Genomic DNA, 26800 nt, shown 5'->3' with positions numbered 1-26800 from the left:
AAGTGAAGAATATGTTCTTAGGTTTTGAACTACTTACATTGCTGTCCTCCAAAAATTTAAGGGCTTTTGCAATATTGTTGAGACGAAAAATGCGATGGGTCGAGGGCTTGTACTCGTGCAGCTAAGAAAACGAGAAGCAGAGTGCGTTGAAAATGAAGTCTGGTAGTATGGATTTTTTTAAAAGTCATTAATAGTTTCAGGTAGCAGAAGTTAATAGTCAAACTACATGCAGTGCTGAAGATCTGCAAACAGAATTCAGACATACGTCACTGCAAGAAGGCAGAGGGGTCTCTTCACTAATGTGAAAAGGGGTTCTGGTGCAGGAAAACATTATTTTTGCAGCTGCCAATTAGAAATACCCCCATGTGGGGAAAAAGACAGACAAGAATGTAAGTACCTGTCTTTTTTCCTCAACTGGTAGCAAAATACATTATGAATCAAATTTCCAATGAAGGAAACTGTGCAGGAAGAACAGTTTTAAAAAAACCCTTTTCTCCAGTGACATTTGCTCCAATCCATATTTCCCACCCCAGATCCTGAGGATTGTACATAGTTCAGCCCCAAGACATTCATTTAATTAATCAAGATGGGTACCCGTGTTAGTCTATCTGTAGCAGTGGAAAAGAGCAAGAGTCCAGAAGCGCCTATAAGACCAACAAAATAAATGATAGTATATTAGCTTTCGTGAGCCACAGCTCACTTCAGATATCTGAAGAAGTGAGCTGTGGCTCACGAAAGCTCATACCCTACCACTTATTTTGTTGGTCTTATAGACAGGGCTTTTTTCTGGGAAAAGAGGTGGTGGAACTCAGTGGGTTGCTCTCGGAGAAAATGGTCACATGGCTGGTGTCCCCGCCCCCTGATCTCCAGACAGAGGGGAGTTTAGATTGCCCTCTGCACCACTAGAACGGCACGGAGGGCAATCTAAACTCCCCTCTGTCTGGAGATCAGGGGGCAGGGCCACCAGCCACGTGACCATTTTCAAGAGGTTCCGGAACTCCGTTCCACCACGTTCCAACTGAAAAAAGCCCTGCTTATAGGTGCTACTGGACTCTTGCTCTTTTCCACATTTAATTAATCGTTCAGCAAAAGGTTATGTCACAGTTTTAAAAAAACAGCAACAATCATTTATTACAAGGAATTAAAAACATTAAATCCCTATAAGCAGCTGCTACGTTATTTTGAAATTCTGCCTCTCCAATTTAGTGTACTTATTTGTAGATAAAACACATTTCCACTATTAAGCAGCTACTGCCATCAGGACCACTCTGCATGTAATGTATTATCATCAGTGCTCATTTTCTCTTGCCTTTATCAGCCTATCTAATGCTTCTGCACGTGACTTCCTCCCAAGCTGTACAGAGACAGGACAAAGGAAAAAGATAACAGCTGAGATCGTCTAATAGATCACATAAACAGAATCAATATCCTTTGGAGCCTCAAGGTAATCAGCCCTTGAGAAATTACAAAGGCATCATGTGGAAGCACAAGGCAGTAAGAGCCTTACACAGTCTATCAAAGAAATAATCATGCAGCTAAACATTCAAGCCCACAAATCCTTTATTTATTTATTTCTCTCTCTCTATATATATAAAAGATTTTTAGTCCACCCTCCCCACTAGGGGAGCAATAACAGTTGAGATGTGAGAATTGGATCCATTCCTATCGATTTGTACAGGAAGATTCCTTTCTTTAAAAAAATCAAAAGATAAACAGAAGACTTTGACATTCTTTTTAGATTTTGTGCTACCCGACCTTTTTTGTTGTTGTTCATAATTACAGATGCACTCTAAAAGTCTATCCCCCCCTTACAATAACTACTTCTTGTTCTGGCAGGTAAGCTAGTATTTTCCGTTTGCTCTAACTTAGCCAGCAATTTTAACACAACAGAATTCATACATGATTCTAAACTTTCATACCCCATTACATCTCTTAAGTATGCAGCATGGGGATTTGGGGTAACAAAGAAAATGAAATTGATTTGCTTAGGTCAGAAAACAACAATTTCTTACAATGGGTCTCCAAAGTAGGCAGTTTAAAGAATTTTTTCATATTTATATGCATCTAGCTAGGCACCAGAATTCAGCACACTCTGTTCTTTCTTATTTTAAAAGGCCAGTTTCTAGTTCTGTAATACCCCAAGCCTGGAGATCTCCCAGAATTACAACTGATCTCCAGACTACAGAGATCTGTTTCCCTGGAAAAACTGGCTGCTTTGGAGGATGGATTCTATAGCACCATACTCTACTGAGTTCCCTCCCCTCAGCAAACCCTGACCTTTCCAGGCTCTACCCTAAAAACTCCAGGAATTTCTTAACCCAGAACTGGCAACCCTTCATGGGCACTGTGGTGCCAACCAATATTTTAGTTGATGTCCACTTGCTTCTTCCTAAGTTGTACAAACCATGTGGCTTCAGGAAGACAGCTGCTGCCATCACAGAAGAAAAGATACTTGGCTTGAAACCTCAAAAAAATTGTAATTGCCACTCCCATGGAAGCCATTTTGTGATTGGTTGTCCTTTACCCTTTCTGAGATTTCTAAAAGTGCCCACAATTAGACATGGGCACGAACCAAAAAAAATTAACGAATCCACGGTTCGTGGTTCGGTGCTGATGACGATCCCAGTCGCGAACCGCAACGGACATTTCCCATTGCCGAACCAGTTCGCGGTTTGCGGTGCTCAGAACGGCCCCCCTTGCACTTAGAGCAATGCAGGAGGTCTGTGTTTGGCCGTCAGAGCTGCCTATCAGGGTTTGCAGGGATGAGATTGGAGTGCCCGTGACTACAGAACACCCCTCCCCCCTCCCTCCCCCGGGTGTCTTCTCCCAACTTGTAACCACTTTGTAGCTCCATGGTTGGAAGGAAGACCTGCGGATCAAGGTAAGCTGGGCTTCGATTCGGGTTTCCAGGGCGATAGAAGGAGCGCATACAGAGTTCAGATATTCCCCCAGCTCCATTTTCAGGGGAATTGATTGATGGCGCCTGACTGTCTGGCTTCCCAAACCGCAGCCAAACGCACCAAACCAGGCTTCTTCTGAACGCTGGTTCGTTTGCCGTGGACAATCATGAACTGCCAGATCGCAATCGCCAATTTCGTGGGTTTTTGAAGTTCGTAATGCGGTTCATGCCCACGTCTACCCACAAGTTCAACATTTAAGACAGCTGTTCTAGCTCTTAGTACTACAGCAGTAGGCTTTAAAAAGAGAGGGAAAAGAGGCTGGATTTTACTGATGTGATGTTTTCCTGACCATACTACAGGTAAGCAAGTTTGTGACTACGTAGACTCAGAGATTGGCTGTAACTTCCCTGTGCTTGTTCACACAGTACTTACCTACCTATTTATTTAAGCATTTATACCCTGCCTTTCCATAGTTCAAGGCAGCTTACAAAATGATCTAAAACTTTCCAAATTAAAACTAACATAAAATCTCTCCTCCCCCCTTTAAAAATATGCCCGCTCTTCACACTCCGTCCAAAGCCCTGGCAAACAAGCAAGCCTTGCAGCACCTCCTGAGTATATCCAAGCAGGGGGCTCCCCTCACCTATTCCACAGAGCAGGGACAATGATGGAAAAAGCCCAAGCTCTGGTTGATGCTAGATGGGCCACCCTAATCAGCAGGACAGATGGCTGTCTGAGGATCGTAGTTGGCGCACTGGGTCACATGGAAAGAGATGGTCTTTCAAATATGTGGATCCCAAGTCATGAAGGGCTTTAAAGGTCCTGACCAGCACTTTGAATTGAACTCAGAAACAAACTGGCAGCCAATGTAGCTGTTTCAAAACAGGTAACATATGTTCATGGCAGCTAGCCCCTGACAATGGTTGGACTGCCACATTCTGGACCAGCTGTATTTCCGGGTTATCGTCTCTTGCTCTAGTAGCAAGAGTTGGTGCAGCAGATACATCTGATAAAAGGAGCTGTGGGCCATCATGCCAACCTGCTTTTCAAAGACCAAGGTGGGGCTCATGAGTACAAAAAGCAGTACCCCTCTGTGCTTGAAAAAAAAAACATAGACAACAAGGTAAAAGTGTTTCTATTTACAAATGGGATGGGCAGCATAACGTATGCATGACACAGACCTCATAGTATGGTCCCTGGGTGCTTGTTAGATTTAGGAGAATGTTAGGCTTCACTTTTGCTTAAACCTTTCTACTCCTTGTAATTTCTAGAGGTCTGGTCTATACACAACTCTTGCTGTGAAGATGTCTGAACCTCTTAGCAAGTTTCTTAACCCCAGCCTAGCTTAGTACACTTTGCTGCATGAAATGGGTCCATCACATGGCAAGTTTCCCTTCCAGAGGTTCACGTCACAGATGCTTGCCAATGAGGGTGGGGAAGCTCAGTACCTGGGGGAAGGGAGGGTTGGACTTGCCAAATGGATGCCTATCTTCATTGCAAGAATACCAGTTAAATGTAAGATAAGCCGGAAAGATTAAACACAGAAAGTAAATAAGAATCTAATCAATTTATGATGCAATGCTAAGCACAAGGGCTTGGTGCAAAACATGAGTGAGACAGCAGCTGTTAGTTAACATGATCCATAACTAAAGATTAACACACACCATGTTCATGCAGTTTCTATTAACAATACAACTAGCATTTACATTTTGGCTCTCTGGCTCCAGACTAGAGGTGGGCATGATCCAAAAAAAAAATACCGATCAAGCTGATTGTGGACCGGAGCTGGCAACGATCCCAAATTAACGATCCACACCGATCATCTCCTGTTTCCGATCCGTGGATCATGGAGGCAAAAGCGGAGGGGCGCCCCGCTGTTCCTAGAGATACAGGAACGGTGGCTGATGACGGCGGCATCTGTGTTTGTGATTGGCTGTCTGTGTTTCGCCATCAGAGCTGCCTATCAGGGTTTGCAGGGATGAGATTGGAGTGCCCATGGCTACAGAACACCCCCTTCCCCCTCCCTCCCTTGGGTGTCTTCTCCCAGCTGGTGACTGCTTTGCTGCTCCGTGGTTGGAAGGAAGCCCTGCTGATCAAGTCAAGCTGGGCTTCCATTCGCGTTTCCAGGGCGACAGAAGGAGGGCAAACACAGCTCAGGCATTCCCCTGGCTCTGTTGCCAGGGCAACAGATTGCTGGCACCTGAGTGTCTGGCTTCCCGATCCGAGCACGATCACCCTGATCAAGCCCTGATCCAGCCCCCCTCCCGACCGCTGGATCGTTGGCCGTGCCAGAGCCTCAAACTGTGTTATATGAGAATGAATACCACCTATTTAACTTCTCATAGGTTAAATAAAGCCTCGAACTGTGTTATATGAGCCCCTCCAGCTTGATCTGCCGGGTCCCGAATGCGCGATTGCCATTATCGTGGGTTTTTTTCGATCGTAATGCGGATCGTGCCCATCTCTACTCCAGACACACTTCTGATCTGGTTTTTAGGCTGCAAGAGCCCCTCCAGCTTGATTTTATTGGAGGTGAAGGACTGTGCAATGTTCTTTTGTACACAGTATGCAAGTCCTTCAGAGGAGGGCAGTACAACCAGCAAAGCTAGAAAGATCAGTTCATGCATCCATTCTCTTGTCTGTTCTACTACTATCTCTTTGTTTACCCAGAATGCTACTCATAGGGGTTCCTTCCTTCCAGCTTATTTCTTTGGTTTACTCCCTACAGATAGCAAAAAAATTCCCATTCTTCCTTTCCTATCACAATATAGATAAAGTAACACACCTTGTGTGAACTAAAGCAGCATCCCCCTTACATAGTATGAACCAAACTCTAAGCCTAACAGATTTTTATACAAAAAGAGAAAGACAATTCTATTACCATGATCATTGTTATTTTTTTTAAAATGCATACCAGATTTTGTCCTGAGAGAACCTCCAGTAAGGCCATCAAAATTTTGCCATCTTTAATATCAACAAACAAATCTTTCACTTCCAGAGGAGGGCTGCACTGTGGAGAGAGAAGGACAAGATCGAAATACACAAAGACATCTTTAAAATCCTTTGAATTGCATTATAACAGTTGTCATTTATTTGAAGCACTCCGAATGCGGAAAGTGTAATACACAGTGCTTAATAGTAATTGCTGTCATCCACATTAAGTAATACATATTGAAGCATCCGTGGATCTCTTTTCAAGTAATGGCCTGTATCTTACCACTCCACTCAACAAAGTTTGAAGCCTCCTTCAAGCCTCTTCTGTCATCCGCTTCCACTGGAGAACAGGTTCCAAGTTTGCCACAAACTCTGATGAGAAGAGTGATAGAATACAGGCCAATACACATAATTTCAGTGGAGGGGTTTCTTTAGCACTCTTACCTTTTCCAAATGCAGATTTATCCACCGGGTAAATGTCCTTTTCTGTACATTTTCCCTCTCCACTGGAAAAGAAAGAAATCACTCAGTTTCTTTGAAGAGGGAAAGCTAGTGTTTAGGGTCAATGAACAAAATGTGTAGCTCTTTAAAGAAGGAGGAAATGTGTGTTATTATTATCCTCACGACAATCACCCTATGAGGTGGGTGGGGCTGAGAGAGCTCTGAGAAGCTGTGACTGACCCAAAGTCACCCAGCTGGCTTCAAGCAGAGGAGTGGGGAATCAAACCCAGTTCTCCAGATTAGAGTCCTGCCACTCTTAACCACTACATCAAATATACACCAAATGTATAGATATATTTGCAGCAATTTTCATACACAAATGTTTCTGCAATTATTTACCACTTCCAAAGTAAAAAGCTTGCTATAATACAAAGTGCTTCATACATTACTTTTTTTAAGCGTATACTTGAAATGTGAACAAGGCACTTTGGAAAAGAATTTACTGTACAGGTACACTTGAGAATGAATACCGCCTATTTAACTTCTCATAGGTTAAATAAAGCCTCAAACTGTGTTATATGAGATTAAAAAAACTAAGACATACCATCTCACTTCTCTCTCTGAAGCTCTGCAGTGGAAACTTCTTTGGTTATACAATTTTACAAGTTAGTTGTATTTTTCTAACTTGTAAAATTTTTTGATCTATACAATTTTTGTTGTGAGATCTCTGTTTCCACCCATACATAGTTTGTATAATGCACCTCTATAATATCTGTATTATTGCACATTTATAATATCTGAAACACATTTGCACTTTTCACCATGCTCAGTGATTATGGGTTTTTATCACATTTTTTAAAAAATTGCTTTTCAATGGTAAATTATGTTTTTCTTGTTTTTATCTGCAAAACCACTCAGGGACAGTATAATCGGGTGAAATCATTTTTCTTTCTACTACCCCATTGCTCTTTTGGGGTTTTTTGCTCTTTCTTTGGCACAGCCCTCATCTCCTATACATTCCTTTAATGGGACATGTCCTTACTTCTGATAGGCAACCAAATTCATCAACATTCATTAAGCATTGCCTCCCCACTCAGTGTTATGCCATCATCACGTTGATAAAGATAACTGGCTGTGTAGAAGTACAGCCTGTATATGGTTGCCAACTTCCAGGTCAGTCCTACATTTTTCTCAAAATCAGGAGGGTCTATGCTCAATGGCAGAGCAGCTGGGTGGCATGCAGAAGTCCAAGGTTCAACGAGCGACTGTCTCCAGTGAAATGGATCAGGCAGGAGCTGATGTGAAAGACCTTTACTAGAGACCTTGGAGAGCCACTGCCAGTCTGAGAGTACAATATTGACCTTGATGAACCAGTGGTCTGTTTCAGCATGGTGGTAGAAAGTGCCTTCAAGTTATAGCTGACTTATAGCAACCCCTGCTGGGGTTTTCAAGACAAGAGACTAACAGAGGTGGTTTGCCATTGCCTGCCTCTGCAACCTCGGTCTTCTTTGAAGGTCTCCCATCCAATTACTAACCAAGGCTGACACTGCTTAGCTTCCGAGATCTGATGAGATCCGGCTTACCACAGCTATTCAAGGCAGGGCCTGTTTTGCTATAAGGCAGGTTTATGTGTTCATAGAACCTGAGCTCCATACTACAGAGATCAGTTCCCTTGGAGAAAATGGCTGCTTCAGAAGACAAACTCTATGGAGCACCATAGAGTCAATCTAGATGAAAGTCCTCCCCAAACTCCGTCCTCCACAAGCACTGACCTCAAACCTTGAGGGATTTCCCAGACTAGATGTGACAGCCTTACGTCTGTATGTTGTAAACAAGCATGAAATGCTAGTAGAAGTTGAGCTGCTACTATGGCCACCAGGACTTCTGGTGAGCCAACGTCCACACCCCACCCATCATGGGCTGAGCCACCCCAGCTCAGTAGTGAGATCTGCCCATGTGGGGGAGGCAACATCCAGCCCACTCATGTGAGGAGGCACCTGGCACACCTAGCCCAGAGAGGCAGTGCCTAAGCCAACCAAGGCCCAACAGCCCAGGGAAGGCAGTGTTTGGCACACCTGAGATCTACACAAGAGAGGCTCCCAGCCCACCAAATCCTGTATGGGGCTTGGAAAGAAGTACCTAGCTAGTCAGGTAAGCTATGATTTCTTCCCTCCCTCCTTTGGGTGTGGGGCCAGGGTGGAGCAGGCAAGTGGCTTCTCCCTCCCTCCTGGGGGTGGGGAGCAGGCCAGGATGGGTCCCTTTCCCCATCTCAGTCCACTCCTGCTGAGGTAGCAATCTTGAAATGTACAATTTTCATTTTTCTAAGAATGAATGAATTTGTAATTGGTTCAACCCAAGAGGTTTTGTTTAATGTAGAATGTTGTTAAAAATGAAATCTTCCTAATTACATCAACACTCTACTTTGGGCTGCAGGAGGAAGGGGAATGTCATCGTTTCCCCCCCCCCTGCCTTTCCACAGAAATGGAACAGCACAGCAGCACTTCTGTACAACTTAAAAGAAGATTTTTAAAAATTCCTTCAAAACCAACCCCTCGTGGGGCAAAACAGTCATTTTTGGCATACAATGGGTTAAGTGTGGAGTTTGCACTGCTACACCGTTACTGGGGCTATATAATTCTTTCTGGAAGGAGATGTCTGAACCAGGCCACATCCGCAAGTCTGAGCTTGTCACCACAGCTGCACTCTGTGACAAACTTACCTGTTTTCTTAAAAGTTTTACAAAAATGTGTGCCATGCTCACATTATTTTTTTATGTGTACACTTTACAAATCGTAGACGTGCATTTTAAAAAAACATAATGCTGTGTGGTACTGTGCGTTTGACTACAGTGAACTTTGTATCCAACATAGGTATTCATTCCTCAGCAAGTGTATACTTCCAAAGATGCTGCATACATTGTTAGTTTTTTCACCATTAGTATTTTCCACACATTTGTTTCCTTCCCCCCACTCCTCATGTTTTGTAGAATCCTGAACGCTGGCAGAGCCTATGAGCCGTTCCAGTTTGTAGCACTGTACAGACTCCATAAATGTTATACAGTTTCCATAAATCCGGTAAACCATGGCTTTCTTTGCACCTTACTCTTGTGAAAAGGCACAGCAAAGAGTCACTACAAATCTAAAACATCTACCCTTCATCATATAAATTACTGAATCTGTGTTTGGGAGTTTTCTGAGCATCTAGGGACCAGTAAAGGATTACAAATATTATAATTAAACACAACATACAGCCAGGACTATTCACACATCTGTGGCCCCTTGCCAGAAAGAAGTAACGTTCACTAAGAGACTTGCATAATGTAAGCAGCAAAAGTAGAAAGGTCTGGATTGGGTTTAACTTTTAATCGTTTTAGGCTCCATAAAGACAACAGCAACTCGAGAGGGGAAACATCCACTATACAAAGCACTCTTTCCCTCCATTATGTTGGCCTGAGGGAAAATGAGGCTCCGAAAAGGAATGCAGAGGGTCAAGAGACGAAACGCAGGCCTCCTTTAGATATCCATCCTTAGGACAGTTGCATACCAGTATTTTATTTAACAGCCTTTCAGATGGAGACAAATCATCTGGTCAGCTTACAGGACTAAAATAACAATATAAAGTGCTAATAAAGACAATAAGGTCACGTTTTTAAAAAAATGTCAGCATTAAACTCAGAATACCAGCTTATCTCAACCCTTTTAAAAAAATAAGCAAGTCTGACTATAGCAAAGACTTATAAGAATTCTAAAGGCATGCCATCAACGCCTCAGGAAACCTTGAAGGCGTTTCACTTTGATACTGTGCCGAGAAAAAGAGAGTATGCTGGCTGGTAAAATCCATCAGGGCTGCCTCCATATGAACCAAAGGCAAGAGGCCTGTGATGGGCCCCTTCCCCTCACAGTCTGTTATTACAACTGTCATATGTATAGACAGGGAGCCAGCTGCTGTACAGCTAGGCCAGGTACTCTTCCCACCACTGCTCATTAGGAGTAGCTGTGGCTGCTCCTTCTTGCCACCTATCTTTCTGAGAAGCCACCAAGGAGGTAACCATCTGTTTCCTGGCCTTCCCCTGCTGATGTGAGCGTATCTCCACAGCCAAGGCCATTCATCTGTCTTTCTTGCAGCAACACCCAAACCCGAAACATCACTAACCACATCTCGCTTCCATACTGCTCCATGTTGAGGACATCTTGAGGGAACTAGAGAACAGTGGTTCTGTTTCCATGGTGACAGCTGTCTAAGCTCTAAACACCATGAGCAATCCTATTGTCAGGGCAGTACGGAAGCTATCTTGGGCTACCTGAGCCCTGGATAGCTCATGATAGGCTGGAGGAGGAAGGGAAAAATAGATGGCTCGGCCTTTCCCTGATACTCTTCTTCCTAGCCTCTTCTCAACAGGCCTGGCCTCAGAAATCAGCTCCCCATCACTGTCAGATGATGTGCACTGCCATTAACACTAGGAGGTCTTAGACAAGTCACTGTTCTCCAAATAGCAGTACCATCCAAAATATGGAGGTAAAGCTATCAACCTACCTCACAGGGCTACTGTAAAGATCAGGGCATTTTTTCTGGGAAAATAGGTGGTGCAACTCAGTGGGTTGCCAGCACAGGGGGCAACTCCTGGCAGGAGGTAGTACCCCTGGTACCACATGCGTATGCGCAAAGTGCACGCACGCTCCCAGGACCGCACAATGGCGTCACTTTGGGTCAGCTGGAAAAAGGGGGGAGTTTTTAAAAGTTTAAATCACCCTTGGCGAAACTGGTCACATGGCTAGTGGCCCCGCCCCCTGATCTCCAGACAGGGAGGAGTTTAGATTGCCCTCCACGCCGCTCAGAGGCGCGGAGGGCAATCTAAACGCCTCCCTGTCTGGAGATCAGGGGGCGGGGCCACTAGCCATGTGACCATTTTCAAGAGGTGCTGGAACTCCGTTCCCCCGCATTCCAACTGGGGAAAAAAGCCCTGGTAAGGATTATTGAGAAACTGTACGTATAGCATTTTGAACAACTGAAATATTAATGCTAAGTATAAGGAAGGTTTTGTGAAACATATAATGGTTGAAGCACTCTGGTATACCAAATCTATTGGTTCAGCTATTGGATCTTGAGAATAAGAATCTTCAGATGTTAGTAGGCAAAGCTACTTCTTAAGAATGCATTCATAAAGAGGATGTTTCCTTTGATCTCAGGTATATTAATGGGTGAGAGGAACAAAGCCATGGCTGGCCTGTCCTCTTGAAGAACTCGGCTCTTTTCTCCATTGAAGAACAAAATTATTCCCTGAAGAACAGTTCAAGGAAAGAAACTTTAATGAGAATATTTTTGGTTGAAGACCAAGGAAACATTTTTAGAGCAGTGAGGCCAAATCATCCTCACTGGGGTTCATTCAAAGATATCTTTCCTCACCAGGGCTTTTTTGGAGGAAAAAAAACATGTGACATGGATTGGTGGCCCTCCCCGCAATTAATACCACCCTCAAACCGAAGTAGATTTGCACTTTAAAAATCTTTATATTTATAAAGTTTTTATAGTAACAATGAATGACAAACTTTTACGAGCCGTTTTTTTAAAATAAAGCAGGCAGTCGCTCTGTGAAGCACGCAGCAATAGGTGAGACTGCTGTGGATAAATTGCTGGTAAAATAGGTAGATTACAAGAGGGACAGCAGGAAGGAATGAGCCAGTTCTCTGGTCTTGTGGCCCTTTCTTAAATGTCGATAGCCACTTTGGGGTTGGGAAAGAATTTTCCTCCAGGCCAGATTGGTCCAGAGATCCTGGAGGTTTTTTGCCTTCCTCTGGGCATAGAGCAGGGGTCGCTAAGGGAATGGGGGAAGGTAGCAGTACCTGTCCTGCATTGTCCAGGGGGGTTAGACTCGATATTTGTTGGAGTTCCTTCCAGCTCTATGTTTCTATGTTAATCATATTACAAACATGGGAGGAAAGGAAGGCTCATAGTAGCTGAAGTGAGTTCTTTTATATCAATATTTATTCTTGGAGACTTTTCTAATGCATGAATTCATAACCAAAATAATTTTAAAAGCTCTTTGTACTTCTGATAGGAACATCTTCCATTTGAAAATATACTGATTTCAGTGGGTGAAAACCATCAAACCTTGAAGACAAGCAAAAGCCATCGGCTATACCATAGTTTTTGGCATTGTGAACATAACATTAAAGCTTAATGGAATTACTTTTGGTTCAAATCAGGCACAATTTAGCTCACTAGAATAAACCCATTCTCCCCCGTTTACCAGAGGGGACCTGTTCCTATGGCCAATCAGGTGACATAATACATTGCAATGGAGTCTTCCAATGTTTCTAAAAAAACACAGGCATGTAAAATTGATCTATACCTTCCTTAGGAGCACTGCAAAAGTACAGACTGGAGAAATAATATCCAGAAACAAAGTTCAACAGCCTTTTCTCCTGTTTACAAGAACTCTATCCACCACTTTATACCACCCATAAGACCAGTTTTAATGGTTTTGAAAAATTCACTTCCTCTGTTGAGTTGAACATTTAAGAAACCTTCTGGACTTACATTGGCTTGGGCTGCCACTTAATAAAATGATGTTATTTACTAAAAATAGGTCCTCGTTCTACTGGATTAGAACTGTAAAGCCAAATTTAATTAAAAAATAACTTCGCCCCATGTTCTTTTATTTCTGGAAGCTACCAAGCTTGATCACAAGAGTCATGAGCCTACCTTTTTAATGTCCATTTTTATGTCACCCACAGCAGCAAAAATACAGATCCTCCCTCTCTGCCCATCCTGCCTCAGTGCCAAACCCATTTTTCTTTAGTGAGGTGGAAAAGGCTTTACCTGAGGACTGACTGCTCTTGGACTAAATGGGTCTTGCTCTGATACAGCACAAAAATATTCTTGTAGCAGAGATAGGCAAATCCCAACATGGGTGCCAAACAGTGGTGTATGCTAGTATGCTACTACAGACTAACACGGCTAACTCCTCTGCAGTGGTGTATGCCAGACCATTTTTCTTGGCTCATAGGCAAGATCCTCTATCCAAGCAACATAAGAACAGCCCTACTGGATCAGACCAGTGGTCCATCTAATCCCACATCCTGTCTCATCATCAGCCAGTCAGTTATTCTGCAGTGCCAACAACAGGTCACAGAGGTCATCCCCTAATGTTGTCCCCTAGCACTGGTATTCAGAGGCCTACTGATGGACCTGTTCTCCATTAATGTGTCTAATTCTATTTTAAAGCCATGTATGCTTGTGGCCATCATCGCAAGTTTCTCGACACAATACCTTTTACACTAGGATGATCAAGTGAAGGGAGACACAATGTTAGTTGGGACACCAAGTTCTAAAAGACAGATCGGAAGGCTTTCTCAATTTCCCTCTCTATGGAGCCAGCAAAGATCACTCCTCAGGGGGTCCCTCTTCACCTCCCAGAAGAGGAAGTGAAACTGACAGAGCCTTCAGAGAGGCTAAGAGGAAATAAACAAACCCCCTGAGGACCATCCTTGCTGGCTCTGTAGAGAAGGAAATTGACAAAACCTTCCAATCTGTCTTTTAGAACTTTGCTTCCCGGCTAGCATTGCGTCTCCCTTCACTTGAGCATCCTCGTGTAATTCGTCTTGTGTAGAGAGACTCTACATCTACTGGCAAGTCTCTGAGGCCCTGGCATGGGAGAAAGTGATGGACATGGGACTGTCCCCATCCAGTTACAAGGTGGTAGTGCTGGTTCAATTTTGGAGTTTTCTACATGCCCACATTATAATCTAGGTCCAGCCAACACAAATAATATAACATCATATGCAGACATAGGAGACACATAAGAACACCACAAGTTGGAACCAAAGAAAGGACCATGCACATATGCATATGGGAGGGGTTGACATCACCATGCTCACAGTGGCAGTGAGTAGTTTTATTTTCCTCCTGTTGCCTCTTGGAGCAGCGGGGGGGGGGGGGCGTTGGTAGACCTTACTATGGAGTTCAACCAGTCATGACCATTCTATGTAAGGGCCTCTGGTTTATTGCATGTCAAAATAATTTTTGGAAAGGGTCTCTCTTATATCTCTTAACTGAACCCTAAGGGTTCCAAAAATTGTATTTGAATGCTTGTGTAGTTTTGCCAAGTACAAAAAGGAACAACTGTAGAGAACTTCACACACAGACAGAGAAGAATTAACTCATCTTTCAGTCTCTACCCCAACAATTCTTATGGTATCATATCAGAATGCATTACCATTCAAACAAACTGATGTCACAGAAAAATTAACGATGTGCCTTTAGAAGTACTGTTAGTGTAGAACAATCCCATTTGCTTCTATTTCCTCAAAAAAAAAATCTAAACATCCTCCCATTTCAGTTTTATTTTTGGCTACTGTCAGCACACTGCATATCTTAAAAGTCTATTCCTATCTAACAAGACAGCATTTGTGCTATAATTTCCCCCATCATGGGTTATGTAACTATCTTTAACGGGCTTGTCTTTTATCTTGTTAATTAGGGTGAAAAGTTACTTGGAATTTTAAAATATGAAGTTACAACTCAGTGGGTAATTATATCAAATTATATGATACTGCTATTTTATTCATGACCAACAATACTTTGGGACACATTAAGAAAGGCTGAGCATAGGGTTGCCATCCTCCAGGTGTGGCCTGGAGATCTCCTGGAATCACCAATGATCTCCAGACCACAGAGATCAGTTCTCCTGGAGAAAATGGCAGGAGGAACCTATGGCATCACATCCCTATTGAGCACCCTGCCCAGGCTTTGTCCTCATACCTCCAGGAATTTCCAACCCAGAGTTGGCAACCTAGTTGAGTGGCCCACCTCAAGTGATCGATTTTGAGATATCATACAAGGGCAAATTGTCCACCAATTTCATCACCATGTAAAGAAGCATCATTTGGATTTTCTGTCTTTAGCATCAAAACATATTTGCCATGGCTTGTTTCATATATTACAAAGAACCCAACCTATGTCTGACACGGAGCGTATGCTTGACAGGGAGCCATAGCCTACCCCAGCATCGCAAGAAGTGTACCCAAATAATACATGCAACTTGTTTCTTGCATTTATATTTTGTTAGGACCACGCTTAAAACCTTGGGCTGCACTAGGGTTGTCATGCCACAGCCAGCACCCCCCAGGAGAATTTAAGGTGCAGGGATTGGCGTGTAGAGTTGACAGATGCCCAGTATTTTCTTGGACTGTTTGAGGAAAATGGAGGAAAAATACTTGACATATAAACATCTGGTACTTTTGTGCATGGAAGGAGCTGATGTTCCTCTTCCCGCTAGCGTTCTGGCAAACCTAGTGGGGGAAACGCTGTTGCTGGGCAGCTTTGTCCTGTCAGCTGATCTACTCTGAGCCCGCCAAACATGGTGCGAGTTGTAATTTTCACATCAAGCGCCCTTCCAGTTCCACAATCCTTTTCATAGCCATTTTGCTCTTTCTTCACTCAAAGGCTGCACGTTCTCCCATAGAGCCTCATGGTGTCGTTGTGGCCCAATTTTCATCTAGAAGTGCTTTATCACTTCATGGTCCCCTCTCCTTCTCTCCTCCCCAGCCTGGAATCTTACTCCCAGCTGAATCCCCCATCAGTCGTCTTTGTTTAAAATAGCAAAGCAGCTCTAAGCCACTCTGACTGCCTTGGGAGGTGCTGGGCCTCTACCCTGGCGGCTGCAGGTACCTCAGGGAGGGAGGTGAAGGGGCGAGCTGGGCCACCTCCAAGTTGGCGAGTAGGAAGGAAAGGAAGCCTCTCCTTGGTTCCTTCCTGCCCTGGCAGAGTCTGAGAAGAAAGTCAGGATGGTGCAATGATGTCACTTCCTGAAGTGACGTCATTGCCTGGAGCCAGGAGCACTCCAGTGAAGAGCTTTCTCCCGGAAAGTACCCCCCCACACAGGCTTATGGCTTAATAATGTAAAGTATCAAAAGACCCTCAAGGCCTAGTATTGCTAACTTCCAGGAGGCTAGCTACAAGGGAGCCACCCTAGAAAGAATGCCTAACAGAATAAGACCCAAAGGGTCTCCAGGGATAAGATCAATTATATAGCCAAAATTTTTACAAAAAATTTACAAAAATTTAATGCTCATCAACCATCAAAGTGCTAAGTGCTAAATATGTGCAAGATTAGTCAAGAAAAATTCCTAGAAAAATCAATGTACAAACATCATATATACTACATAAGCCGCCGCTTCAACTGGTCCAATAATATAATCAGTACATCATGTAGTCAGGAGTAAAGAAGAATGAATTGTGACCTGTAAGTAGTTTTTATGCTAACTACGGGCGATATCTACATCAATAGAGGAGTATATACAACTTTGTATGTTTTATTGAAGCCTTTATTAAAAACTGAAGCATAGCCGGTGAACAAGTGACAACGAAACGGGAATTGACAATCACGCTAGCAATATAGCTGTCCAGCTGTATATTGGATGCTACCATCATCATTCATTCTTCTTTACTCCTGTGTTGCCTTCATGGAGCATGAATGATCACCTGTGTTAGGAACTTTTCTATTGCAGCATGAACTTTGAGATACAATTGGCTGAAGAAGAAACTTACAATTGTAGTTCCTTTTACCAGATGGATCAGAGTGTTTGTGACATTGATTGTTGATATTATGTATTGACTACATGATGTACTGATTATATTATTGGACTAGTTGAAGCGGTGGCTTATGTATATATGATGTTTGTACATTGATTTTTCTAGGAATTTTTCTTGACTAATCTTGCACATTTTTAGCACTTAGCACTTTGATGGTTGATGAGCATTAAATTTTTGTAAACTTTTTGTAAAAAATTTTGCTATGTAATTGATCTTCTCCCTGGAGACCATCTTATTCTGTTAAACCTCCAGGAGGCTGGCAGCCCTATAGTAGACCTGAATTTTGTTCTACCACGGACTAACCTGATTACCCACCTGAAACCAACCAATACCAGTGATGAATCTGGCTGCTATACTCTGAACCAACGGTCACTTCCAGATGGTTTTCAAGGACAGCACCTTGTTAAAGTGATTTATGAGCATACGGGTAGGGCTGCAGAAAACTGGGAGGGGTGTTTGGGGGGGTTTTGCTTTCTAGAAGGAGATGAAACTCTCAGACATTTCAGTGTTAACTCTCCATTTGTTCATTTGCTTCGACATTTATAGGACGGCCAAAACTGGAGCAAAATGTTCTGTCAATTCAAAAGAGTTTACATTTGTCCCAAGAGTCACATAAAACTCTATGTCCCTTTGGTTGCCTGCCAGAGAAACCAATCTTTATCCAAAAATACATTTCCAACTGAGTCACTGTATTCCTAATCAAGAAGTAACAATTTATCCTGCCATTACAAACTATGTAAGAAAGAGCAAAAAGCCCGTACGGATATCCTTAACTCAGGCCATTTCAACTTCCCCCTACCCCTATACAGAGACAGCCATCTAGATGAAGGGCCGTGGCTTAGTGGCAGGGCTTGTGCCTTGCATGAAGAAGATCCGAGGTTCAGTCCCCTGCATCTCCATTTAAAGTGTCTCAAATAGTGGGACTGAAGAAAACTCTTCTCACACAGAGACCATGGAGAACTGTTGCTTCTAAGGACAGTACGGTGTTGATGGCCTCCAATGGCCTGAGTTGGTATAAGGCACCTTCCTAAGTGTTTAATTCACCAACCAATTCTATCTGCATCTTTGCTTTGCTACATCTCTCCCACTCCCAGCATCAATGCATGTTAAAGTTTGTGGGTTAAAGTTTGTGGATGGTCTCACTAATTAATATGTTTGTGCCCTTAAATCTTAGTGACGCAGTAACAATGTGAGGTATAGTAAAAGAACAAGAAAACTATGCAGGTGCAAAAGACTTCTTCTGTTGGAAAGACAGGATACATGTGGCATAGTTGTTAGGACTGTTGGATCAGGATCTGAGAGATACAAGTTCAAATCCCCACTCTGCTATGGAAGCTTCCTGGTTGACCTCGGGCCAGTCACACACTCTTAACTTAACCTAACTCACAAGGTCATTGTAAAGATAAAATGGAAGAGAGGAAAATGATGTAAGCAGCTCTGAGTCCTCATCGAGGAGAAAGGTAGTGTATAAATGATGTAAATAAAATAAATAAACAGTGGGAAATCTTTTTCTTATTTCAAACTACTTGCCCTAAGATATACAGGCACCTCTCTTCGCATCTGACGAAGAGAACTGTGATTCTCGAAAGCTTATGCTACAGTACAAGTTGGTTAGTCTTAAAGGTGCTACTGGACTCTTTTAAATTTTGCTACTACAGACTAACACAGCTAACTCCTCTGGATCAGGCACCTCATGCTGTCATGTAGTCAAGGAACATTTTTAGGACTCTGGGAGATCAACAATGCATTATTGGATATACTTAAAAGCTCGTTTTCTTCTATGTTCACATTTCCTTGTTCTGTGGACCAATGAGATAAACCTTACTATTTCCCACTCTTTTAATCTTAAATCCCACTCTTTTAATCTTAAATGGACTGGCGTGTTTCCTTTTCAGTATTAACATGGTGAAGCTATCCTTCCCTCATGCTGGGACTCTGAACCACAATAGCTTAGAATCCCAGTCTGGGGATAGGAAAGAAACTCTAATTCACTAGAATACCAGCATTGGTAAGGCCTGTTCACAAGCTACAGTGAACGCACATACAGTACGTATACAGTGTATACTTGATTGTTCTGTACGTGCGTGTGCACATGCACATGCATGTGTAAAGTCTCAGGTTACAGTTCCTCACGTTGAATGTGAGAAACAAATGCTACATTTATCCAGGCTCTGATCTTCAGCCATTCCTCTCAGCCCCAGCTCCCTAGCTATATCGTGGGGATAATAACAGTGACTTTATTCACTGTTCTGGGTGGGCACTAATCTGTCCCGAAAACAGTTCATTTATATAACTGCTCATTATTATTAGAATCGATGATATACCATAGAGTTTGCTCTCTGAAGTTGCCATTTTCTCCAGCAAAGCTGATCTCTGTAGTCTGGAGATCAATTGTAATTTTAAAAGAACACCAGGCCTCACCTGGAGGTTGTCAACCACCCTACATGAGCCAAATGAAAAGGATAAAACAGAAGCATATGAAATAAGAAACAGGCCACATTTATGCCTGCAATGTGAATGCATCCCCAGAGAACTTCAGGTCTAAATGGGATTTGAACGCCCTAATCCAAAGTTGTGCACCAGTATCCCAAACTAGTTCTCATGACTGTATTTAGGCAATTGACTACTGAATCCTTTGACCTTGAGGAAGCCCTTGGAGTTTCCTATCAATGCTTTGGGCTTGTTCTTTTGCTGCATGCTGGAAATTGTATTTACCTTTTCCACCTGTCAACAAAGCTGTCTCAGTGCGCCCTGCTTCAACACTGGCCACAATTATATGAACAGCAGCTTTGTGTGAATAGATCTCCACCCATACCACAAATAAATCATTTATACCTCTTATCTTCTTGAGCTTTCTATATTCTGTAACATAGGTGATGCAAAACCCACCAAGGATTTTTTTAAAAAACCATCAACAGTGAATGCCTGTGAACGTAGTGAGGAGAATAACACAAGTTTTAATTTCATTTGGTCTTGAATTTGGAACACTGTAATTTCTATTTTAAAAGAAAGGTGAAAATTCAGCTGTATTTACAATACTAACTATTTTGAAATTCAGCCAAAATGCTACCTAAAAAAACATTTTTAACGGGGCCTTTTTAACGGGGGTGGGGGATGGGGGGGCTTGTTTAGCAAAGGTTTTTGCCAGTACTGGGGCAGATGAAGACAGCCATGCAAAATAGAGCTAAGAAAAATTACTAGCTCATAGAAAGATTTTACAAGCCTGCTTCCCTTCAGATTCCTATCTGCCACTTGTGGACTAATGGAAAAAAGAATTTTTAAAGCTTCCCTGCCCAACTGTCTATTTGCTATAGTCAGGCAGACAAACAGCTATATATAACTCTGGATCAAGATATTTCTTCTTCTTCCAGGTTTGTTCAACATGGTTCTTTATGATGTGCTTATGCAAGAGCGCCCTATGCTCCTGCAATGGCCCTTTGGTAGGGTTGCTGTGACAGACTGCGCTTTTTAAAAGCCTGGAAGTGCTGTACAAACAGCTGAAAGACTCTTAAGGGTGGCGCTTGGGGAGAAATTGTCACCCCGTCACCCATTGGTGTGTGGGGTCCCGCAGGGGGCAATGCTCTCCCCTTTGCTGTTTAACATCTACATGCGCCCCCTTGCCCAGTTGGTGCGAAGTTTCAGGCTTGGGTGTCATCAATATGCAGATGACACACAGATGTATCTAATGATGGATGGACGGCCCCGCTTAGCCCTAGATGTCCTGGAACATGCATTTGCAGCCATGACTGGTTGAAACAGAGTCGACTGAAACTGAACCCAACAAAGACGGAGGTCCTGTACTTGAGCCACAGAGGACTGGGTTTGGAACTCCGGCTCCCGGCCCTCGATGGGGCACAGCTTGTGCCAGTTCCGAGGGTTAAGAGCCCGGGGGTGATCCTAGATGCTTCCCTGAAAATGGAGGCACAGGTCACAGCGGTTGTCAGGTCTTCTTTTTTCCACCTGTGGCAGACCAGGCAACTTGTCCCTTACCTGTCTACCTATGACTTAACTACAGTGATCCAGGCAACCGTCATCTCTAGGTTAGATTACTGTAACTCGATCTATGCAGGCCTACCCTTGAGCCTGACCCAAAGATTACAGCTGGTGCAAAATGCAGCGGCGTGCATCATTAAGAAAACACCAAATAGGGCGCATATTACACCAATATTGCGCGAGCTGCATTGGTTGCCAGTGGAGTATCGGATCAGGTTCAGGGTCTTGGTATTGATCTATAAGGCCCTGTGCGGACTGGGGCCAGCGTACCTGAGGGACCGTCTCTCCCCATATATTCCCCAGAGGACCCTCCGATCAGGAGGGAAGTAATTGTTATCAGTCCCTGGCTCTAAGGAGCCCTGCCTGGCCTCGACTAGAACCAGAGCTTTCTCAGTCCTGGCTCCTACCTGGTGGAACGCTCTGTCTACCGAGACCAGGGCCCGGCAGGATCTACTATCTTTCCGCCGGGCCTGTAAGACAGAGTTGTTCCACCAGGCTTATGGCTGAGGCTGGGCCTCCGCTGACTGGAGGATACAACATCTACCCCCCTCCCTGTGAGAGCTGCCCACCACTGTTCTTAAGCTGCTGCTATATTCAATTGTACTGTTGTATTATTTGTTATTGGTTGTATTGCTGGCATCAAGAGAAAGAGTGCTATTATTTTTTATGATATTTTTGTGTGATGCTTTTAAATGTTTTAATATGGAATGTTTTAAATGTTCTTAATGTTGTTATCTGCCCTGAGCCTGCTAGTGGGGAGGGCAGAATACAAATATGATATAAATAAATATATAGTTAAAAACTGAAGGAAAGCGCTGATGTTGGAAGAGAAGAGATTTGGGGCACTAGAAAGTGGGTACCAGTCTTCTTAAACACAAAAGAGCCATACTAAAAGAAAGTGTACCAGAGTGTTTGAGGGAAAACACGGGAACAAAAACCTGTAGGAATAAAAATTTAAGTATCTGTGAAGAGCATAAGAACTAAAGACTGTGCATGTACTGATTTTACCCTCTAAAAGAAATAAAATCGTTACTTTTGAGTTTTAAAAACACCTCTGGTGCCATTTCTGCTGTTTAAGGTAAAAGAATAGGGAAAGAGGAGGAGGGAACATCATAGCTGCCAACTTCCAGGTGGTGGCTGGAGATCTCCTGAAACTATGACTGGTCTCCAGGCCACAGAGATCAGTTCCCCTAGAGAAAATGGCTGCTTTTGAGGGTGGATTCTATGGCATTATACTGCACTGATGCCCCCCCCAAAACCCAGGCTGTACCCCAAAATCTTCAGGAATTCCCCAACCTGGAGCTAGCAAACCTACCCTTTGGGATGGTGTGTTAGGACAAGACACCCAAAAAAGCAGGACTGCATCGTGCAGGGAGAGTGCCCCAGTCCATCACTTTCTTCATATGGGGAGTATAAACTGTATATAACTAGTAGTCACGTAATCTGCTTCTACTCACCTGCAATACAAATGAATGAGGTAGGAAGACAGAAAGCTTCAAGGTTTTACAGTCACATGAGAGCTATGCTGCATTGTCCAAAAGAGTCAAATTGTTCCTTTGAAATCAGACCACAATAAGAATGGAAAGCCTAAGATGAACGAAGGGACTGACTGCCAGGGTTGGATGGAATCTGACTTCCGAAAAATCCCCCACGTCAATGTAGCCTTGCAATGCTCATTAGACTCTCTGCCTCTTTTTTCTCTCAGTGGAACTATACGTTACAGTTATTTATTTACTTTATTTGTAGCCTGCCTTTCTCACTGATACTCAAAACGTATTGCAAAATTTAAAAACAATGCAATAGGAACAGTGCAAGGCATACAATAAACAGCGCAATAAGAACAGCTCACAAAATCAGAAAATGCAAACCAAAATCGAATTAAGACATCATATATAAACAGCGCAGAAACTGGATTACAGATGTGAGAAAACAGTGCCCGTAAGAACAAGACAGTGCAAACAATAGACAGTGTCATGCATCTAGTTTTGCATTCATTTTTCAGGACAATTTTTTTAAAGTTAATTCAGTTGCAGGGTTACATTGTAAAGAGGGAAATTTGCATCAGGAGGCTCTTTAAATATTTCCAGCTGAAAACTGTCACTCAAGACAGTTTCATCTGTTACAAGGAATACAGGTACTGTAAATCTGCAAGTCTCTCACTTCATCATGGTTATTTTTTATCCCGTCCCCCGCCCCCACCCCCCACCCCCCACCCAGAGGGTAGGGTAGGGTTGCCCACTCCAGGTTGGGAAATTCCTGAAGATTTTTTTAATCTCCACAAGATACAAAGAGCACATAAGAAACCAACAGACATAATGAGTTGGAAATGGCAAACCCTCTGTTTCATTTCCAGTACAGCTCTGATGCTGCAGAGAAAGGCCATGATAAACTTCAGCACCCAATTCTCTGTCACGCAAATCAGAAAGATTCCCCTGAGGTGCCCAAGAACAACGTTGCCAGGCAGCAGCTGATCTTTTTGCGCCCAGAATGCTTGATAACAAGGTTTTTGATCCCTGCACGCGCTCACTGAAAGGAAGTCCTCTTGATAGCTTGCACATAAATCATTTCACTTCCTTATGCAACTTTCTACAATTGTAGAAGCACGAAGAACTTAGCAATACGAGTCACATATCAAAATGATGTTCAGCCTTAACCAAGATTGATGATTTGTTTCAATTTTAGTCTGCTTTTACCCTAATGGGGACTTAAAGTGGCTTATATAAATCACCTGTCCTCCATTATATCATCACGGCAACCCCGTGAGGTGGGTTCACCTGCGAGTGCGTGACTGGCCCAAGGTCACTCAGCAAACGCAGGTATTCCTGGAAAAAGGGTGATGAAGACAGCTTTTACCAGGGGTCATTTCACAGAAAAAGATCTGCAGGAACTCCTTAGCATAAATCATTCGCATATGCCACACCCCTTGATCGGGCCAAAATGGCCGGGATTCGGCTGCTGCCAGACAGGGGAGTGTTCCCCCACCTGGCAGTGGCCCGATCAGGCTGCATTCCAGCCTTTTACCCTAAAAATCCTCTGCTGGCTGGACTAACACCTGAAAGCACCTCGTAAATTGAAATGATCACATGCAATGTCATGATTGGAGCTTGTCTCCTTCAGCAACAGCAAAAGTTCTTTGTCTGCAAAATCACCCTTCATATTTTAGGTGTATACACAACATATCCTATGTGCAAAGCTAGATATGCATCATACAAACATGATTAGCAGGAAGGCTGTGGTTGCCCTTCAAGTGTGCCCCAAACCTATAAAAGATCTCTATTTTGGTTGCATTTTCTCTCTTTAAAATCGAATTAGGATAATCTTATGTCATCCTGGGACATGGTATCCCAAGCAAATACAATCTGCAAATGAATAGGGAGTTTGCTTATTTTGAGGGGGGGAAACACCAATAAACATTTATCTGAAAAGGGAAACTTCACACAAGCATTACTTCTATGCAGTGTTTCTCAAGTTTCTGATACTGAAGGAGCAAGGCTTTTTTCCTGTATTAATATTGGAGACTCTCCATATAAAATCAGCATTAGATTTTTCCACCATGGCAACAGTCCTTCCCACAATAACAACAACATTTGATTTATATACTGCCCTTCAGAACAACTTAAAAACTGTTTAGAGCTGTTTACAAAGTGTGTTATCATTATCCTTAAGACAATCACCTTGTGAGGTGAGTAGGGCTGAGAGAGCTCCAAAGAGCTGTGACTGACCCAAGGTCACCCAGCTGGCTTCAAGCGGAGGAGTGGGGAATCAAACCCAGCTCTCCAGATTAGAGTCCTGCTGCTCTTAACCACTACACCAACTTCTGGTGACCAATTACCTGTTGTGTTTGGAAAGCAGCAAGAACCCTCAAGAACAACACTAACACTGTTTTTTTTAAATAAATTTATTTCTTAATTTATTACAAGTATTAAAAATACAACAAACTAAAACAAACAAACCCATTACCCAATGTTAACAAAAAGGGACATCCAAGATACAGCCAATGACACAACCCAAAATGACCACATCATTACTGGTATAAGTAATAACTCTAAAAATATATCATATCTTGGTAAACTGAATCTTTCGGGAGAAGATCAGCTTCTGTCATGTAGCTTATTAAAGGGTGCCATATATCTACAAAAGTAGATTTCTAGTCGCTACACACCACACACCACATTTTCTCTGACAGTTTCCCCAAAATGAAATAATCCCACAATCAAGTTTGCCAAAGTTCAACTGTGGGAGGCAGTTTACTTTCCCAACGAAGAGCAAGAATAGATTTTGCTATTGATAGTAAAATAGAAACTAACTGTAATACATTTTGGTTGGGAGTTCCTACTAACCCAAAGTTTAATAAAACGGCCTCAGGAAAAAAAGGCACTTTATAACCTGTTATCTTGTAGATCTGTTGTATTATTTTCTCCCAATAATTCTGAATAAAGCTGTAAGACCACCAACAATGTATAAAATCACCACGATGGCCACAACCCTTCCAGCATTTAACTGCAGAAGAACCATCTATCCATTTGATCCTAACTGGAGGTAGATACCAACGAGTTACAATTTTTATCGACTGAAAACAGACAATAATATTCGAGTTAAATGCTGGAGAAGTCCGAATAGAGTCCCAGTCATCTACACTGACTCTGTTTTCACAGTCTTTTTGCCAGTGAACTTGATATTTTGTTAAATGAATACAGTCAATATTAAGTAAAATTTTATAAATATTAGATACCAGTCCAGTGAGTTTTGATGAAACAGCTTTGATAAGTGATTCAAAATCTGTCAAAGGCCTACAAAGAGATTCTTTTAAGCTCAGAGAATTAAACAAATGCCTAAACTGTGCATAATATAACCAAGGTACTGAATAGCCTAACTTTTGTTCCAGAATTACTTTATCCAACAATTTCTCAGCTTTAACAATATCCAAAACTCTATATAGACCCATTTCACGCCATGATTGAAAAAAAAAATTGTATTCAGAACCGGGCAGAAACCACACTTGGTTTTAAAAAGACAAATATGTTAATATTTCTGGTGCTAATTTCAATCTTTGTCTATCCCAAATTTCAATAAAAGCATCTGCAAAAGGATTATTATTAATACGTTGAGGTCTAAATTTAGATCTTCACCAAAGCATGTCAATCATGGGATAAGAAAAAACACTAATATTCTCTGTTTTCATCCAAGCCACTTGTGGATTACCAGAGAGCAACCTTACCATGTTTGCTAATGACGTGGCTTCATAGTATAATTTAAGATTGGGCACTCCTAGACCTCCTTTACTATTAGATCTATATAAAACTATTGATGAAAATCTTGGGCGCTTATAGGCCCAAATAAAATCATTTAGTATTCGCTGCCATTTGGCCAGTAATGAAGATGGGTTTTGCCTACCTCTTTAAAAAAATTTTTTAAAAAATAGCTAAGGTCACAACACAACTATAGATTCCTGGAGAAGGACAGATGGAAACACAAGTTCAGTGTTAACAACCAGAGCTGAACTGCACTATCATTCATATCTGAGGGTTTAATGGAAGTGAATAAGAACAAACTAAATGACTCAATCAAGTTTTAAGCTGCAAGCATGTGAAATGTGCCATTCATCGAAACCCATGCATTTCCCAGTAACATGAACAGATAAACTAAACATGTCCAAATTCAAGATTTAACTTGGAACTCTGGAACTCTTCCTGAGACTTCAAGTAATCTAGCCTGACAACCTCTCTCAATCCGAAACTGGACCCACCCATGTCAATGTGGGACTGTTTTCGTTCTTTTTAATTTGCTTATGGAAAAGCTGATACTTTCATAATAGCAAATCGAAGGCCTTTTGCTGAACAACAAATTGCCAGTAAATAGATCTTTGTTGTCTGGAAAGCAACAGTAATTCCAGGAGATCTTCAGGTCCCACCTGGAGCTTGGTTACCCTAGGTGGGGAA

The 26800-nt window shown here is 42.5% G+C and overlaps 1 protein-coding gene across 1 annotated transcript in view; it reads right to left on the bottom strand.

The window, feature by feature from the left end:
* The window catches only part of CLMN (calmin), an 81567-nt gene that overhangs the window by 28095 nt on the left and 26672 nt on the right, over positions 1-26800 (bottom strand). Inside the window, exons 2-4 of the mRNA XM_054971361.1 lie at positions 6279-6340; positions 5815-5910; positions 38-121 (exon numbers count right to left, since the gene is read on the bottom strand). Coding sequence (XP_054827336.1) covers positions 38-121; positions 5815-5910; positions 6279-6340 — 242 coding nt within the window. The remainder of the gene's footprint in view (positions 1-37; positions 122-5814; positions 5911-6278; positions 6341-26800) is intronic.

This window comes from Eublepharis macularius, chromosome 2, assembly GCF_028583425.1.
Source record: "Eublepharis macularius isolate TG4126 chromosome 2, MPM_Emac_v1.0, whole genome shotgun sequence".
Classification (NCBI taxonomy): domain Eukaryota; kingdom Metazoa; phylum Chordata; class Lepidosauria; order Squamata; family Eublepharidae; genus Eublepharis; species Eublepharis macularius.
This window is presented reverse-complemented; position numbering and strand designations above follow the sequence as displayed.